Source organism: Mus musculus, chromosome 6, assembly GCF_000001635.26.
Source record: "Mus musculus strain C57BL/6J chromosome 6, GRCm38.p6 C57BL/6J".
NCBI classification, from domain to species: domain Eukaryota; kingdom Metazoa; phylum Chordata; class Mammalia; order Rodentia; family Muridae; genus Mus; species Mus musculus.
In genome coordinates, this window is record NC_000072.6 from 101,359,603 (window position 1) to 101,378,134 (window position 18,532).

General features: G+C 47.0%; 1 protein-coding gene across 1 annotated transcript in view; it reads right to left on the bottom strand.

Moving 5' to 3' along the window:
• Pdzrn3 (PDZ domain containing RING finger 3) overlaps window positions 1-18,295 on the bottom strand; it is a 228,291-nt gene extending 209,996 nt beyond the window's left edge. The window contains exons 1-2 of the mRNA NM_018884.2: window positions 17,564-18,295; window positions 2,537-2,623 (exon numbers count right to left, since the gene is read on the bottom strand). Of these exons, the coding sequence (NP_061372.2) occupies window positions 2,537-2,623; window positions 17,564-18,286 (810 nt within the window). The 5' untranslated portion in view covers window positions 18,287-18,295. The remainder of the gene's footprint in view (window positions 1-2,536; window positions 2,624-17,563) is intronic.
• Window positions 18,296-18,532: the final 237 nt, after the last annotated feature.

The following is an 18,532-nucleotide window of genomic DNA, read 5'->3' on the forward strand; positions in this document are numbered from 1 at the left end:
AGGTTGGGCTTGTATTAAATCAACTTTTTAAAACTAAAAGAAGTGGAAACACACACACACACACACACACACACACACACACACGCACACTTTGAAAAGCAGAAACCAACTTCTCAGGGAGGAGGAAAAACCCTTCACCCCTCCTGGGGTGTGGCTGCCAAACAGCCTCCTGGACGCAGCATAATGGGTTTCTCAGCAATCACCACCCATGCAAGTGCCTCTCCACACCAAGGTTTTGCAAACCCTGGGCTTTGATGTGGTTCCACCTAGGGCAGAGACAAGGTCTTCCTAGTTCAAGCTCTGTCTGCTGCAGAAGTTTCTGAAACATCTAGTAAGGGGAGTGGATGGCGGTTTCCAGAGGTTGTTTAAATCTGACAACAGAAGGTGGCAGACGAGGGAGCACCATCACCAATGCAATCCAACCTATTCTCTGTGCTAAGAAGACACTTACATGGTCTCTCATCAGTTTGTTTGTTTGTTTTCTGATTTCTTCTTTTAGGGTGCTATGCAGGCTGGCTGAGGACTCTAGCACTGAGCAATGCCCTTCCCCTCCCCTGTTACAAATATGTCTTTTTATAAGTTGGCACAGATCCAAGCCCCTCTTTGTTGTTAGCTGAGGTCAAATGCTTACAGACTGAGGCCTGCCTGTCTCCTTCCCCCTTCCCAAAGCTGAGGCTTCAAGGGATAGATCAGAATCACGCAGAGGCGCCCAGCCTGGGCTCATCAAATACAAGAGGGAATTCAGAAAAGCCCCAGCCTCACACGTGCTTCTCCAGTTTGGTAAGATTTCCACAAAGATGATGGGAATCTGTGAGCTCATTCCTCTGGTTTACTAAAGTGGGAAGGGCTGCCGCCCCCACCCAGCATTTAAAATGTTGTCCCAGACAGATGACGTTCATCATTTTATCTACTACATATCGTCTCTGACAAAGCTGTCAGTTTTTAAAAACAAAACTTTGTTTTTGAAACTGTGGTTTTGGCTAAAAGCTACAGAAATTCCACCATAAATCTCCCGTCACTCCCCTTGAGTGAAAACACGGTGCAGCGAGTCGCTGCCCACACTATTTCAGAGCCCAGACCCAGCACTGGCTGCATCCCTTTTTGATCACGTCTCTGCACATCCCTCAACTCGAATCACTTGATTATGTCGAGCTGCCCCAAATCCTGCCCCTGCCCTAAAGGACCTCAGGTCTTGTAAGCACTGCCAAATCCACTGTTTTCTATCTCAGTGATCTTCAAATACTTTCAAAAATGTGTGTGTGTGTGTGTGTGTGTGTGTGTGTGTGCAGACAAAACACAGTTTATGAACCCAGGCATAGGGGTGCTTATGTAGAAAAACAACACTCAGGAGGCTGAGGCAAGACGATCACATGTTCTGGGCCAGAGTGGACTCATAGCAAGGGCCTATCTCTAAACCTAAACGTTCCTTTAATTGAGCAGGGTCCTATTTGTTTCCAGAACTCAGTTCAGTGGTCCTTCTCTCAGATGCCTTCTCCTTCAGAGCATCTCTAGTGGCATGGCCCTCTCCTACTCCATCAGTCTCTCCATGAAAATGTGAGCCCCAGGAGGGTGGGTGAGACATCCCCAGCTCTGCAGGGCTGGTACCTTCTCCTACTTCAGGATTCAACCAGCCATCTCCTCTAGGTTTTCCTGACTGCCACCATTTCCACCCCATTTTCCCCAGTCTATGGTTGACACGTAGACTTGTTTTGTGCCTGACAACCCCAATCCCCACCCAGCAATCACTCCCTGACTACAGGGTCCCAGTCTCTTTGGCCTCTACTGTACCTATCAGTTTCTAGCAAATAACAGTGCTCAGTGTGTATTTGTTGAATGAGCAAATCTTGTTTTCTCGAACTATTTTTAGTTGGTAAACAAGGTCTAACAGCACACACGGTCAGTTCTAGACCAGAGGAAGAGACAGCAGGCACTCAGTTGATTCTCCTCAAATGCTGAGAGTCTGAAGAGCATCCCTCGTCATCCCCAGAACTCTTCCTTGAGCCATTTTCCTCAAAGCTAAGCTAGCAGACAGGAATTTGGCCTGTCCTTCTAGAGCAGGGACCATTGAGGGATGAGATGGCCAAAGAGCTGACCTGGGAAGAAACAAGGAAGGGACTGAACCTTGTCTATGAGTAATGCCAAGGTGGCAAAGCATAGTTCAAGCTGTCACTTCCACATGGGGCACCCACAGTCTAGCTCAGTTGGGAGGTAACTGGTCATTCATGTCTAGCTACATCCATATCACACAATTCCATTCAGCCCTCCTGCTACACAATCACCAAGGCAACCGTAAAGGTCAATAGTTTGAAAGATAGGGATGAGGCCAATGTTGTAAAGCAAGAGTAAAAAATGTCAGACACATATTACTGATCAACATGAACAGCCCTGAGTGTGAAAACATCACACACACACACACACACACACACTATCGACAGAGAATGAAGCTAGGGGCCATCCAGGCCTCATCCTTGAACTCTCTTACAACCTCCACAGAGGAAAAAAACAAAAGCACAAAACATTTTAGCAATTAACATACCACACAGGGTCGGCCGCCAATGATATTGAATCCCAGGGAGCCAGAGTCCCGATGCAGGACAAGAGTCAGGCTTTTGGTCTCTTCTCCCTGCAAGACAACAAACTAGTTAAAATGTTGATTTGCACACAAGAAATTGAGGGTAGCATTTTCTTCTTATGCAAGGAGACTCAAGACTATGGAGCTAATTGCTTTATAAATTCTTATCTCTTGAGAAGTTTGGCCAAGGAAACATTTAGAACCCAATCTGAAATTCAGCCCTGCCTTTAGGACCTTGCACACATGCCTGGGATGACCACAGAGGAATGTCTGGAGGCGTTCAGACAGGCCCCCAATCATTCATTATCGATGACTCCTAGGTCTACAGATGCAGTCTTCTTTTGGCCCGCTGGACTCTGGCTGTCTAGACAGCCACTCTCTGTTTCTCTATACTTCTCAAGGACAGCATTCATGTCACATCATGAGAGGGTCAAATGGCAATCCTCTCGGAAGTGTGAGCACATGCAATGACCTGTCAATATCATCTCTATTTGGGAGACACAGTGTGTGTGTGTGTGTGTGTGTGTGTGTGTGTGTGTGTAAGCAACTGACAGATGCAAAATGTGAACTGAAAGCAGAAAACCCTGAACAGTGCTCCCGAGGGAAGGGCTCATTTCCACATAGTCATTACTGACTGATATGTAGGAAATGTAGAACCCCTTAACACAGGACACGCTGGGGAGAGCTAGACGTCATGACAACCTCAAATCCAACAAGCTGTAGTCACCTGGACAGGTCACACAGGCAGCCAAAAGGGACAGAGATGCCAGGCACCTCAGCTAACACTCTTAAGCGATAGGAGAGCAGTAAAAATAGAGCTATCTCATGTACAAACTGTTACTTCTTGTTCTGTGACATATACACATTAAGTTCACTAACACAGCTTTAAATATTTTTCTAGTGAGACAGTTTCCAGCTCTCTGTATTGGACACCGGAAATTCATCCAGATGGACTGGAAGTCCATCTCTTACTGTGCTCTCTTAGAAGGGTGAAAAGTTAAGAAATACATGGTACTTTGAACAAGTGATCGTACATGGCTTACATGCCTGGCTTCCATAACAATCAATGATGGAAACCGTACAGTTACACACTAATGCAGGGCAGATGGCTGTGCTCTGACAATCTCAAATGGTGTACAAAGGAGAATGCACGATCATATGAACCCAAAGTTTACTTTCAAATCTACTGTGTGAGAATCATGAAGATAGATGGAAGGGGGGGGGGAGGACCAAGGGAGGGAGCAGAGAAGAGAAGGGAAGAGAGGGAAAGGAAGGGTAGGAGGGAGGAAGAGAAAGAGGGAGGGAAGGAGAGGAGTAAAAAAAAACTTATTATGCTCCATTTCCAATGGCAACAGCTAATATTTTCAGTTTTTGCTATATGCCAAAAGTTATACTCAACGTGAGCTGCTTTATTTCATTTACTAATCCACACGGTTTTATAAACTGATGCTATTCCCATCCTCCAAATATAGGTGAAAGATTGTGCCAAAGAGATTACCTGTCAATGAGCTAATATATAGATGAACACCCTCCAATTCTATCCATCTTCTACACGGCTTTGTTTCGGTATAGCATATAGAAGGCAATTCTATGCAGATCTGCAAAATCTTCATGCTTCTACTGCTAAAGTTTCAGGAAAGGGGTTCAATATAGGAAGGTTTGCCCAGGATACAGAAACAGAACAAAATCCTGGAATTGTCAAAGAATGCTATCTGAGGTGCTCTGAGACTTGACCTTGGGTATCTTTTGAAGGATTAAGACAGCCATGCCCAAAACACAATATTCCTCAGGTCAGCAACAGCTTGCAAAGAGCCTTTCCCGACAATCAAATTGGCCTGCAATTCCTTGCTAGAGGCAATCCATAAGAAGAAAGGAGGATGCTTCACAGCCACCTTGAACTAGTCTGGCTCCCAGACTGGATTCCGATGGTAGTATGTCACCTCGGGCTGAGTCACAGCAGTAAGCTAAGGTGTAGAAGAGTCACCAGGGATGGGATGCTGAGATAGCTAAGATGAAGGTCAGCAGGAACTGAATTCTTTCATTTCTCCACTCAACTACCAAACGCCATGCTCTGTTCTCTCCCCATGGGCTTCATTCTGTGTTTCCTCTCCTACCGTGTTCTCCAACAACCTTCATTTGCTCAGTTTTGCAGGTGAGCTATGAATTATGGTTTTCACTCTCAGATCCCATATAAGCATCAGACTTAGAAATGTTCATCTCTGAAAAACTTTGTAATCTGTTCCTGGGTACAAAATATGTCAGAAAAGAGTTGTAGAAATGGTTTCCATTCAATTACATTTCACCAACTAAAGAGAAGTATGCAGGGGTGTGTGCGAGCGTTCTCACCCATGCTGCCGTCCTGACAAGTTATACTTTGGTATAGTGGTGTCTTCCATTTGAGGGAATATTTAAGCAGTACTGGATCATTTGGGGTTTATCCCAAGCCATGCTATGCAATTATCTCTGAAATTCAGGGTAGGGGGATCAGACAAGGGAAAGGGTCCAACTTAATGTGAACAGCTGATTAAGCGACACATCTGTCTCTCAACACAGGGGCACAGGGGCAATCACACACAGGCTCAAGGTTAAACAGAAATAAAGTGAGAGCCCAGAGACTAGAATTGAGGTCTGCGAAACTCCAGCACCTTTGCTCCCTGTGGGATGATAGTAAATGTTTACACCCTGTCCTAAATCTGTCTGCACCAGCTATGTCAATCTGCCAGCTGTGGGCTCCATACCTCCCAGGAGAGCTACAATGTGGTCCCCAAAAAAGTGCATAGTGCAATGTCATATAGTAATAGCGAAAGGTTGAACACTCCTGGATTATATGATAAGGCAGCTTTTAAAGTCTACCAAGCATACTGGATTCTATAACAGGAACTGTGAAGAGTGAGAATGCTTTTCAGAGCTTGATAAATCCCCAAAGTGCCATGCCCCCGACACCAACAGCACCTTAGGTAAGATCTTACACTTACAAGTCATGACTTAAGTCACTTTCCTGATCCACAGAAAGGGTTTGATAGCTTCTTCTCATGCCACAGGTACCACAATCACAGATGATACAGGCAACACCTCACAAGGATGCCACAGGTACCACAATCACAGATGATACAGGCAACACCTCACAAGGATGCCACAGGTACCACAATCACAGATGATACAGGCAACACCTCACAAGGATGCCACAGGTACCACAATCACAGATGATACAGGCAACACCTCACAAGGATGCCACAGGTACCACAATCACAGATGATACAGGCAACACCTCACAAGGATGCCACAGGTACCACAATCACAGATGATACAGGCAACACCTCACAAGGATGCCACAGGTACCACAATCACAGATGATACAGGCAACACCTCACAAGGATCCACGTAAGCCCAAGTATGCTGGCCCAGAGTAAGTGCTCAAGACATAAGCAAGGCTGAATGCTGAGATGGACCTGGCTCAGCACTGATGCTGGGATGTTGCTTAACCCATCGGTCACTGTTCCCCCAAATCCATTCAGTGGAGAATAGCTTAGTCAATTGTAAGGCAAGCTTGAAGAACTGGCACCTAAAATAAAAGGAATTTTAAAAATAAACAAAAAGGAAGGTACAACTCTGTGTGGTGTCCCTCCCTTTTTTCCAAGACTGCAAAAGTAACTCTAGAACACTGATGGAAAAAATACCAGGTAGACACATTTCACACTGGGGAGGGCACGTGTGATGATTTAAAAAAAAAAAAAATCAAGGCAGGCAGCTCAGACTCTGAGCAAAGCACAGCCTAGACCGGCAGACAACAAGGTGGGCTGTAGGCCAGCAGAATGGTAATGGGACACAGGACACAGCCAGGCGGGGGCACGGGGGCTTGGGGGGGGGAGGCCCTAGAAACAAAGCAGATGGAAAGCAGATGCCACATGTACCCGCACGAACCCAAGAAACTGTGAGCTTGGCTCCAAGTTGTGGAGGCAGAAGGGAGAGGGAAGGAGAGCAGAGTCCTTAGGGAGGGCTGCACACTCAGGTCAGCACCAAGGCCCACCAGATCCCGGCGCTAAAGGCTGAGAAGAAAGCAAGAGAAGAAGACAGCAGCAAGTGGAAGTCAGGAAAGCCTTCCTCGGGAGCTTTGCCTTCAGCTGTCCAGACTCTGTAACAGTGCTCATGTCCCTTCCCTAGGACCCAATAGACAGAGGAGCACGTCACTGGGTAGAAAAGAAAAGCAAGTAATGACCTCATTATTTCTTGTAGCTGGACAGACAGATCTAACACATACTGTCAAGCTACTGCCATTCTAGACTCTAGCTAAAGAGATAGCTGGGTCTTTGGTGTGATGTCGGTCTCCTTGGGATAGCCTAACATCATTAGGGTAGAGAAACAGATTAGCCTTAGAGAAGGGGCTGTACTCAAACAAGGGCATGAAACCTCCAGAGGCCCCAGGACAGCAGGCCACAAGAAGAAATAAAAGCCTACTTCCTAGTACCATTAATGTGATGTTGCTTAAAAAACCCTCTTCCCTCTCCCAATACAGACCTGTTGGATCATCTGAACTTTCAGCTGCTTCAGCTTTCAACCCTACAGCCAGCTACTTAAGAATCTGGGGAGTGAAGGAAACTTCAGGGTGGAAGTCACATATTCCATGTACTGCCACAAACCTCTTAATGATGTTTTTCCCCCTCAAGGACTTTTTTTACTTAAAGGCAGGCCACATATATGAGTGGTCCCATGGGATGCTATGTTCTGGCGTCAGCCTGGTGTAACCAGACTTTATCATGTCCTCATGTGCCAGAACTGCCTGACACATTTCTCTGTTCATCTCGTTACGTGATGTGTTGCTCCACTTTGATTGTCTGGGAGACACTCTCATAAGGACTGCTCTTTCAGCACTGAAGAGTGTGACCTGCCCTCTACGGACAAAGTCCCTATGCATTTCAGTCCTCTTCTGTCACGTTTCTCTGACTTCAGAAGCTTGGGCTCAGGCTATCACTAATCAGTATGTCTCTTTCAGCATTCATCTCTGCCGCTGTCACTTTGAACTCTTTCAAAAACTTCTTTTTGAAAGTGAGGGCTGTTCCTGGCTCAGTGAAGTTGTGGGTTCCTGGAACAGGGCAAGCTGAACTGGAAAGCTGCCCAGTGGGGTACAGGGGAAATGAAACTGACCGACCTGCCTGACTGACCACTAGGCTGTCTGGGGTGACAGGACACCTCTTAGCTTCAGATTAGCCAAGTTCCCTGAGGCCCACACAGCTGGGAAACAGGCCTGTCTGTTGACTAGTGACATGAAAGTGCTGTATATTTGGCTGTCGCCAAGCAAAGAATGTGCAGAGCTGGGGGTTGGAGGGACACAGAGACAGAGCCATCTGCCAGAAGTTCTGTAAGGAAGGGCCGGGATGTCTTCACTCCCTACACTTGAAGCCTTTTGTCCTCTTTGTAGTTCAGCCTTTGCCATTCTCAATGAAGGAGCATAGCCTAAGCCCTCCTTGTAATTCAAATTCCAGTTGAAATAAAGGGATCTCAGAGGAAGAACAGAAGGGGGACACTGTTTGAGCCTAAGGCAGAGACTGGTGATGGAGATAATACTTGAATACAAGTTTCAGTTGGATGAGACAAGCATGGGAACAAAAACAGGATGTGTGACTTACCAGGACAGTTTAGAGAGAACAGAGAGAGATGAAGGGCCCAGGAAGACAGGTACATGGGACCAAAGGACAGTTTCTGCGGGGATTTTAGTTCTGCCAAATCACACATACGCATCTGCAAGCCAAACAGCATGTGTCCAGAGAATAATGTAACAGAGGCAAAGTGTCCTCACTTCTGCTCTACTCAAAAGTTTGCCACATTATCTAAACAAAGGGCAGAATCCCCGAGGGTTTGATTTTGTATCTCCATGAGCTGAGCGCCACATACACATCTCTAATTTTTACCATTGACTCATTTGCTTTTCTAGAGACTGTTCATACGCAATGATTCATGGAAACAACCAAACACGATGCAAAACACCACTGCCATCAGAACCTCAAGGGCAACATCCTCGATTGTCCATCAAGGGTGTGTTATGCTGTGAAAGTTTGTGTGCCCTCAATATCCAGACTTTAGGAGGTTGGAAAATGGCTCAGTCAGTAAAGTGCTTGCCTTGCAATCAATAAGACTCTCATAAGAGGTGGTGGTACACAGATAATCCCAGTGCCAGGAGGGGGTGTGGAGACTGGTGGATCCCTGGGGCCCTCCGGTCCACCAACCTACCACACATACCAACTTCAACACCACTCAAAGACTCTGTCTCAAAAACTAAGGTGGACATTACCTGAGGAATAACATTGAATGTTGCCCTCTGCCCTGTAGAGCCCCCTCCATGCATATACACATGTATGTATATGTACATACAACTTAGACATTTTAACAATTTTGTTGAAATTATATTTAAGGGCAATAATATTAGTGGAAGAAGGAAGGCATGTTGAAAGGTGTTTAGGACTCAGTGCCTTCAAAATAGGCCCCAAAGGGCCTCTTACCTCATCTATAAAGGCATATGGAAACACACACACACACACACACACACACACACACACACACACACACAAGGACACACAAAACAAAACGAAAAGACCAGAATATTGTCTGTGAACCAAGGCTGCTTCAGGCCTTCACCCAACAACACTGAAAGTGCCACGTTTGTCTTCTTGGGCTTCTCAGACTCCAGACCTTAAGAAACCAATTCCTATTGTTTACAAGCTGCCCAATTTATGGCATTTCTTGTTATAGCAATCCAAATGGGCTAAACAGGGTGGATAAGAGGTTGTGAAATTGTGTTTTGAATGCTCTCTTATTATGGAGCACAGGACAAGCCTTGAATATGATCCTCCTGCTGTAGCCCTCTGAGTAGCATGGTAAGAAATTTAAAATTTTTAAACATCCAAAAACTTACCCAAAGTATTTTCTTTGCCAAATTACAGAGAGCAAAGTCTACTTCACTTAGCAACTGTAAAACCATTATTTTCCTGTTTTATAGGAACTGGGAGTTCCTCTCAGAGTCCCTGAACATCAGGGAGAAGACACACATGGCCCTTTAGGCCACAGTGTCTAAGATCTGATAGCCAGGTCTACTCTGGATATCTTGCATCCAACCCTGATCCTCAATCTGATGGGACTCCCTTCCCTCTCTTCATGGTCCTGCAGTGGAGCTATGGGTACCTGAAAATAGCTCCTAGCAAACAGGGTGAACTGTCTGCCAAGGCCTCATCTGGCATACCCATCCCCAGTTCCCAGGGTTGTGGTTGCTGCAGGCCACACTCAAACCAAGGTTATACACTGCCTCTGCCCTGTTACACACCAGCAATTACACATATGGCAACATCTGAGAAAGATGGCCACCCAAGCCCATCTGGTAGTTATTTTCTTTACAAGAGTAATCGTTGCCTTCTACCAATCTCTTTCTTATTGAAACTAGATTATTAAGGCACCATTACTGGGGCCAGGGGGAGAAGGGTAACCTGACAGATACAAAGTTTGAATAGGCAAATAATAAGAGTTAGGGTGATTTCAATTCATAAGTAGGTGTCTGACTGCGCCGTTGAGCTAAAGATGCTCAGTTTTGCCTTTGTACCAATCAAAGTCTACCACAGTACCTGGTACTTAAGGACATAGGCAACTGAACAGCAGAATATATTTGGAACAATTTTATCTACTTCCCACCTTGAGCCCCTTTTAAAATAATTTGGATTAAAACATGAAAGAAATGAAGTGCTACAATCGCCTACTGGACAATATCATTTTGTTGCTTTGTTGGTTTGCTTTGTTTGGTTGGTTGGTTTTTATCTGCTTTGCCTGAGTGTCTCTGCTAGCCAAGCTAGTCTGTACTCCCCATGCATTACGTAGGATCTGTAAACATGGCAATTTCTGCATAGGGAGGAAATCCATGCATTGGAAGGCAAGAAAAACCAGCAGAAGGAGCCAGGCGAGCACAGTGGTCAAGGTACTCGAATGTCTGGGCTCTGACCCTATCTACTGTAGGGAGTGACCAGGTCTCCCTGAGAATGAACTAGAGACTCCATCCACACTCCAGACCAACACAGAGCTAGGCACAAATGACAACAATCCTTCTGAGGCCCATGGGACACTGCAAGAGAGTACTTCTCAGAATGACAAACTAGTCTTCTTTTAATTTTTTAAAATTTAAGTTAAAATATAATTACATATTTCCCCTTCCCTTCTTCCAACCCTTCCTGTGCTTCCCTTCTCCTTCTCAAATGTGAGCTCTTTTTCTGTGACTATTACTGATGTGTGTGCATAAATATGTTAGCATATAAATACAACCTGATGCGTCCGTTTAAGATTGCTTATATGAATATGATTTCAGGAGTGACTAATAGGTCTTGGATAAAGTATTCCTATTTTGATGAAAGTGTATGAGATTGCAGTCAGGAAACACTAGGTTTAAAGGCCCTTACCATCTCATTTCTAGTTTTAGTCAAACTGGTTTAGAATATGTCTGGGTTTTTTGTTTGTTTGTTTGGTTGGTTGGTTAGTTTTTGTTTTTGTCTTTGGTTTTTGGTGGGGGTGATATTTTTGATTTTGTTTAGTTATTTTTCTTTCTGTTTTGTATGTGCATATGCGTGTACCTGTTCCTCTGTGTGTACACATAGATTCAAGTATGTGTTCATGAATGTGGAGGCCAGAAGTCAAGGGCTGATGTCTTCCTCAACTGCTTTTCTCCACATATACGTATACCAGTGCCTATATATTTCATGACTCATCAATTCAGCTAGGCTGGCTGGCAAGCAGGCAACAGGAATTCTCTGCTCTCTGCCTCTGTCCTGCTGGCATTATAGGTATGCACTGCGGTGCTCATGTTTTACCTGAATGCTGGGGATTCAAATTCAGATCCTCAGTGCTTTATACAGCAAGCTACCTCCCCAGTCCCTGGCTTAAAACATTTTATAATCTCTCCATGAAAAAAGAGAGAAAGCCAGCTGGAGAGTTCTATGTAACAAGAGTGGTGTTGCAAGACATTGCATGGCACCTTCAGGTGTCAGCATCAGTAAAACCTGCTGGATACTTTTAAGGATTCTGCTTCCAGTCCAGTGAGAACTACCTGACACGCGGATGCTCTCTTACCAAATCCACACCCAGAGAGGCATGCATCACCTCCGAACGCTAAAAGAACCACTCATACATTAATCTCAGAAGAATTTTCAACCCCAACAGCTATACACGCTGGCTCCAGTATAGCTAATATATCTGTAAACCAAATCTTCGTCTTCTTTATAAATCACCGAAACAGAGTACAACTGTCAGCCTGCAGTTCTTTCAGCTGAAAGAGGCTGTTTTGTTAAACACACTAAGGAACAGCTATTTGCTAACACTTGTCTGAAACAAAGAACACCCAAGGGCAAACACGGTATAGACTCATTTCAAAGCCTTTGCACATCTGGAATACTTTCTTGACACAATTATTTGTTAAATTAACTTATCTCCAGTTCTAAATGGCCAAAAACAGTTTCGGGGATTTGAAGCTTCTATCCAACTTGATCCGGGTGGATCTCATAGGAGAAAAACAAAGTCTCCCAAAAACCTGGAAACAATTTGACATATGGATGACATAGGAAAACTTATTGTTTATAATACAGTCCATTCTTCATGAGCAACCTGAATGGTTTTTATGGCTGATAAGAGTGGCCATCTAGAACCCAGGGCCCCCAATGGAGGAGCTAGAGAAAGTACCCAAGGAGCTGAAGGGGTCTGCAACCCTATAGGTGGAACAATAATACGAACTAACCAGTGCCCCCAGAGCTCATGACTCTAGCTGCATATGTAGCAGAAGATGGCCTAGTCGGCCATCATTGGAAAACAGGCCCCTTGGTCTTGCAAACTTTATATGCCCCAGTACAGGGGAACACCAGGGCCAAGAAGTGGGAGTGGGAGGGTAGGGGAGCAGGGTATAGGGGACTTTCAGGATAGCATTGGAAATGTAAATGAAGAAAATACCTAATAAAAAATTAGAAAAAGTTAAAAAATTACTTTCTTAAAAAAAGATATTTAATGTTGCTTCAAAAATTAAGAAATTTAAGTAATGTAGAAAGATATTAAGGATTTATGTAGCCATGTGAATTGTTGTTTAAATATATAAAATGCTGTGGATATTTTTGATACAATTGGTTTTAATTTTTAGAATATGTAACAAAAATTCCTCCTGATACGATCTATGAAAATGAATTTTTATATATTTCTCTTAGAGAGAAAAATATCATAACAAATAAATCCTGACATTAAAAGAGAAAAAAAAAAAGAGTGGCCATCTAGGATGTAGGCGACACATGGGGAGAACTGTAGCAGGGAGGAGACAGTCCTCCACCAGACAGACCCTCCTAATTAGAGAGTTATAACTAGCATAAATTTTATGAACAAGGGAGAGCCTTAGGATGCCAGATATCATCTATAATATCAGAGAAGCCTGGCTTCTGGAGGTAGTGATGCTGGACCAAGATGGAAAGGATAGGAAGTCAGTTATTTGCTAAGGAATAAACCTAAGGGTGGACAGGAAGTCCCAGGGCAAAAGGAGAGAGGTAGAAAAGGAGTAAGTGCTGAGGAGAAGTATGATTGGAAACACCGTCCCAGGTAGAGAAAAAAGCAGGTGTGAAGGCCCACGGCTAGTTAGTTAGGAGCCTGGAGGCTTAGCCACAAAGCCCTCAAAACTCAGTGAAGTCAAGACAAGAGAAAGGAGAGCACTAGCAGGTGGATGTAGTTGGATGCAGTTTGCTAGACTGCCTTTTCCTGTCCAAGGCAAAGGAAGTAGAATAGAGTGAGATATGACTGACACTTGTAAGAAGGTATTGCTAGTGACAGGTAACGAACTATGTGAAATGAAAGGGTTTGGGGAGGAACCGCGTGCTGGTCCAGGCAGGAGATGATGCTGGGATGGGGGTGGTTTGAAAGAAAGGCCAGTCTTGTTCCTCATTCTGGAGTGGCTGCAGGTAGATCTGATTATCACAGCTCAGGGAATGCTGCTCCCCAAGGTGTGCTGATGTCAGGGTATGGCGCTACCCAGGCCACACCCACTTGTCAGTAACACAGGCACAACAGGAGTCAGCCAGTGCAAACGTTGGCTGTGCTGAAGTTGAGAACCTCTGCCTGAGACAGAAGATTGTCTGAATGACCTAAGAGAAGAGTAAATAGGTAGGTGCAAGACAGGTTTAAGAGGTAAACCAGGGTTCTGTGACTGACTGGACGCAGAGGGTCAAAGGGCACAGGGATGGGCTTCAAGTGTCTCAATGATGCTGAAGTGTTACCAAGGGCTTCAACCTTGCTCTTACAAAGGGGTAGGTAGGACAGGGTGGGAAACCAAGGGTGGAAGCAAGTCTCTTTAACTGAAGTATGGCACTCATGTCAGGCCTTCTACCAAGAGATGTGGCCTCAGGCAAATCAGAGGTATCTTCCTAGACCACTGCTGTTGATGTCAGCTTTAAAATATTATCCCTGATCTTTAAATATTTAGACAATGATCTGAAGGGTAGGAAATTAATTCAATGGTTGAAGACTCGCCCAACATTTATAAGGCTCCGACTCCATCACCAACACTGCACAGAGGAAAAAATTGATATATATCAGTGGCAGTATACTTGCTTATCATGTGCAAGAACTCTCAGTTCCTGAGACTGGCTAGTGGGTGAGACTGTGATAAATGGGTTTTACCACATTCTCCAAAGATTCCTAGCCCCAGGGGCCTGGAAAAGCAATAAAAACACTTCAACCAGGGCAGGCCACACAGGCCAATATAGTCAAATCTGGGGTGCTCTGGTGTTGTCAAAAAACTGGATCAAGACAAAATGAAGAACGTCAGATCATTTATGAAGCAAGTTTCATTATATGCTTCAGTTTAGAATGGAGAAGCAAACAATGGGTTTTAGAAAAATATGAAATAAAAGTTTTGTATCTGAGAGTTTCCAGGCAACTTAAATCCCTCTGCCTCTGGAAAAGAATAAACAGAACCTAGGAGGGACAGAAAGTTGGCCCAACGAAATACACAAGTCCTTAAAGAGCTCCTAATGGGAGGAGTTGCAGCTGACTATAGATAGGAAGAGCTGACCCTCTCAGCAAAGCCCAAGGAGGGCTAACTTGGGAACAAGAGGAGCGAGCTTCCTTAAGACCTCATCTGAGGCTGGGTAAGGGTTAAAGACCAGGAAGCCAGCTAGGGCAGCTTTTGGACCAGGACATCCTTGATTGTCCCCAAGCCTGGAGCAAAGGTCCCTGTAGGTCCTGAGCAGGGCTCCACCTTCAGGATGGAGTTTTTCTGTCTCTCAAAATCAACATCTTGTTCCTGAACTTCACACCCCTGATTCTCTGCCCTACTTACCCAACAGAGCTCCAAAACACATCCACAAATTTTATTCAAGCATCATATTTTTGATTCTAAGAGAGAGTTTACTCAAACATCCCAGAAAGAAAATAAAAAGGCAAGAAGAAATAATAAACTATCTCAACAGTGAATGATGTATGAACTCAGAAGGAGTGAATGGCTTATTTATAAATAAGCGTCACTCCTAAGACGACACAGGAAGCCCAGACGACAGCATAAACAAAAGACACTTGGGAAAGCCTTTGCCCAAAGCCTGGCGCCTGATTGAAAAGCAAGCTCAACCCTCTGTCTGGGTGAACTGCAAGCTCACATCAGCCTCTTGTGCGCCTGTGCGGTCCTCTGTGAGCCTCCGAGCTGTAAATATTTGCCCTTCGCCCAGAGCTGGCCAGCTGTGGAGACTGCAGCTGACAGACAGGCCAGGGGCCAGAAAGGGGGTGAAGGGTAGAAACTTGCAGGCCCGGAATGCAGGCGTGGAAGAAGGAGCAAGGGAGGGGAAGTGGGGAGAACAGAGCAGACACAAGTCTCTGGGGGACCCTCTCTCTGCCAGGCCACCTGGAGCAGCAGCCAGAGTGGCAGCAGCAGGGTCCACACCCCTTGCCAGGCAGCAGAAGCACCCAGCTGTTGAAAATGTGGCACGCTTGCCTGCAGGCAAACCAGTGGTTTTCGAGTGAGGGAATGCAGTTCCCTGGAGGACACTTGACAATATCTGGAGACATTTTGAACTGTTGGAATTTGGAATAAAGTCGACTGGCATGGTGCAAGTTGAAGCCAGGAGGAGTACACATGTGCTACAGAGTATCCGACAACAGAGACTCCCAGTAACAAAGCCTTCCCAAGCCCCCAAATGTCAGCCCACGCCTAGATAGAGCCAAAGTCTAGTAAAAGCCTATCTTCTCCGGGAGGCAGAACCTAAATCCACGCTTTTCTCATGAGTTCCACTGTTGGGATTTGGGCAGGTCAGGTCCCTCATCTATAAGATTTAGATGAAGTGGAAAGTACCCCCCCCCCCCACACACACACACATACACCACTCTTGGTGGCCCTTAATAAATAGAGAATAACAGGTCCCAGTGGTTAAACTGAGACAGGGCATAATTGTGGTTAAGAGCAGGGCCTAATGCTGTGACCCTTTAATATAGTTCCTTATGTTGAAACTGTTTCTGGGCTATAAAATAAAATTACTTTATTGCTACTTCATAACTATAATTTTGTTACCATTACAAATTGTAAATATCTGATGGGCTGGGTATCTAATACGAGACCCCAACCCACAGGTTGAAAACCACTATGCTAGAGAGACAAGTATGGTCAAAACCCACCTCTGAACCTTTAAAACCCTGACCTAAGCAGACGATTGTCCCTCCAGGAACCACAGTTTCTCCACGTACAAAATGGTAAGCATTGTACCTATATTTTTTATGAGAGGGGGGAGGGAAGGGGAAGAGGGGGGGGGGAGAAAGAGACAGGGAGGGGAGGAGAGGGGAGGGGGATAGAGGGAGTGGAGAGAGGGAGAGAGGGGGAGGGGGAGATGGGGAGGGGGAGAGGGGAGGGGGGAGGGGGAGAGGGGAGAGGGGAGAGGGGAGAGGGGAGAGGGGAGAGGGGAGAGAGAAATGACTGAGAAGCGCTGAAGCTGGTGAACCTCAGGAGGGGAGGCTGACATAATTCCCGATCAGCAAGGGCAGGGGAATGGTACAGGAGTGGTTTAAGGTAATTGCAGGTACTCTGAGCCTGGCACTGTGCCAGACCGTTTTTCTACAGCCTCACCTTGATGGAAACAACATCATCTGACGGGCTCGAGGTAAACCGAGGCACCTGTGGAGCCTAACCCACAAGCCACTCCGCTGGTTACCCAAAGGTGGAGATGTTTTAATTCAAGGAGGCTATCACTTAAATATTACTTTCCGGTTACTGGAGCAAGTGGGTCGTTGGGTTCTTTCTCGACTGCCCAAATGAGTTCTCCTATGGGGCCTGGCTGTGTTTTCCTGCTCTAAATTGTTAGGAACCATAGTTTCCAACTTTAGAGAGGGATTGAGCTACTTGCTCAAGGTCAGCAGCCAGTGAGTTGGCAGGAAAGTGCATGTTTGAATCCAGCCTTTACACCGGGGCCTCTCTCCTGGCATCCCTTTCAAGCTGCACCATAAGGGCTCTGCTGCCACCTTTCCCCCTTTGCATCGCAGCAGATACACTCCAGGTCGCCCAATGGAGTGTCACATCCACACAGACCATGGCTCTGATCTTAAGCCAAGATGAGCAGCTTCCTGGGTCTCAGGCTGGTGTGCAGGCCAAAGCCTCTCAACACCTCCCTGACTCTGGAGTCATGCTCTCTGTTCCTACCCTACACTTGGTTGTAAGTTCCTTTTAGTGTTCGCAGACACACTCTGGCCCCCCAAAACTGCCGTAGCTTCAATTCACCCTATATGTCCTGCCTTTTGGGACCACAGTTTCTCAGTTGGAATTAGTTAAGTAACCCGCACGGAGTGATACAGCTGGCAAGCGCTGCTAACAAGAGGAGGCCGGAGATGCACCCAGGAAGACCCTGGCATCCTATATTCAACGGACCTGGGTGGGACTCTGGGTCAGCTAAAGAGGGTGGAGAGAGGAAGGGAGAGAGAGGGAGAGAGAGAGGCAGAGATGGAGAGAGAAGAGAGATTGCTTACCTTGCCGCCTGGCGGCGCGGCCACGCAGCGGCTGAGCGAGTCGAGGCGCGCGCTGTACTCGGTGAACTTCTTCTGGTAGCGCAGCGCGGTCATCTGCAGTTCGAGCTGCGCGGCGGCCAGCTGCGCCACCAGCGACTTCTCGCGCTTGCCGGCCCGCAGCGCCTCCTTCTTGAGCGCCTTGTGCAGCGCGCCCAGGCGGGCCTGCAGCGCTCCGTTGTGCGCCCGCAGAGCCCGCGCGCAGCAGTGGCCGCCCGCCCGCTGCTCGCCGTGCGTCAGCGGCAGCCCGCAGCCCTCCTGGCAGCGACCCACGGGCCGCGCGTCGCACGCGTCGCGCATGTGGGCCTCCACGTCGCGTCGCAGCAGCAGCTGGCCGCAGCCCGCGTGGCGGCAGCGCGCGGGCGCGAAGTCGCAGCGCTCCAGGTGCTCGGGCAAGTCCTGCAACTTGACCACCCGGCCGCAGCCCCGCGCCGCGTGCGCGCACTTGATGTCCAACTTGAGGATGAGACGCTTGAGGGGCAGGACGTGGTTGAGCTCCTTGGCCGATAGGCGACCGCGACAACGCGCGGGGCAGCTGCCCTCCTGCACTACCCAGGGCAGCACGCAGCCGGCGCAGAATACGTGGCCGCACGGGGTGGTCAGCGGGTCCTCCAGGACCTTGTGGCACAAGGCGCACTTCAGATCAGGGTCCACGTCGCCGTCGAAGCGATCCAACTCGAAACCCATGGTGGCGGCCGGGGCCCGGTGTCGCCGCCGGGCGACCGGCCGCCCCCTCCCTCCCTCCCTGCGAGGCGGCCCAGACACGCCGGCTACGCCGCCCGCTCTCTAGCTCGCTCTCCCAGGACTGAGCCTAATTGCTCCAGACTTCCTCGGAAAATGCCCGAGGAACAGGACTCCTCCGGCCGTATTGGCTCGAGCGCAAGCGCACTAACATCCTGCCTCTGGGGCCTCACGACCCTCTTTTGGCCATAG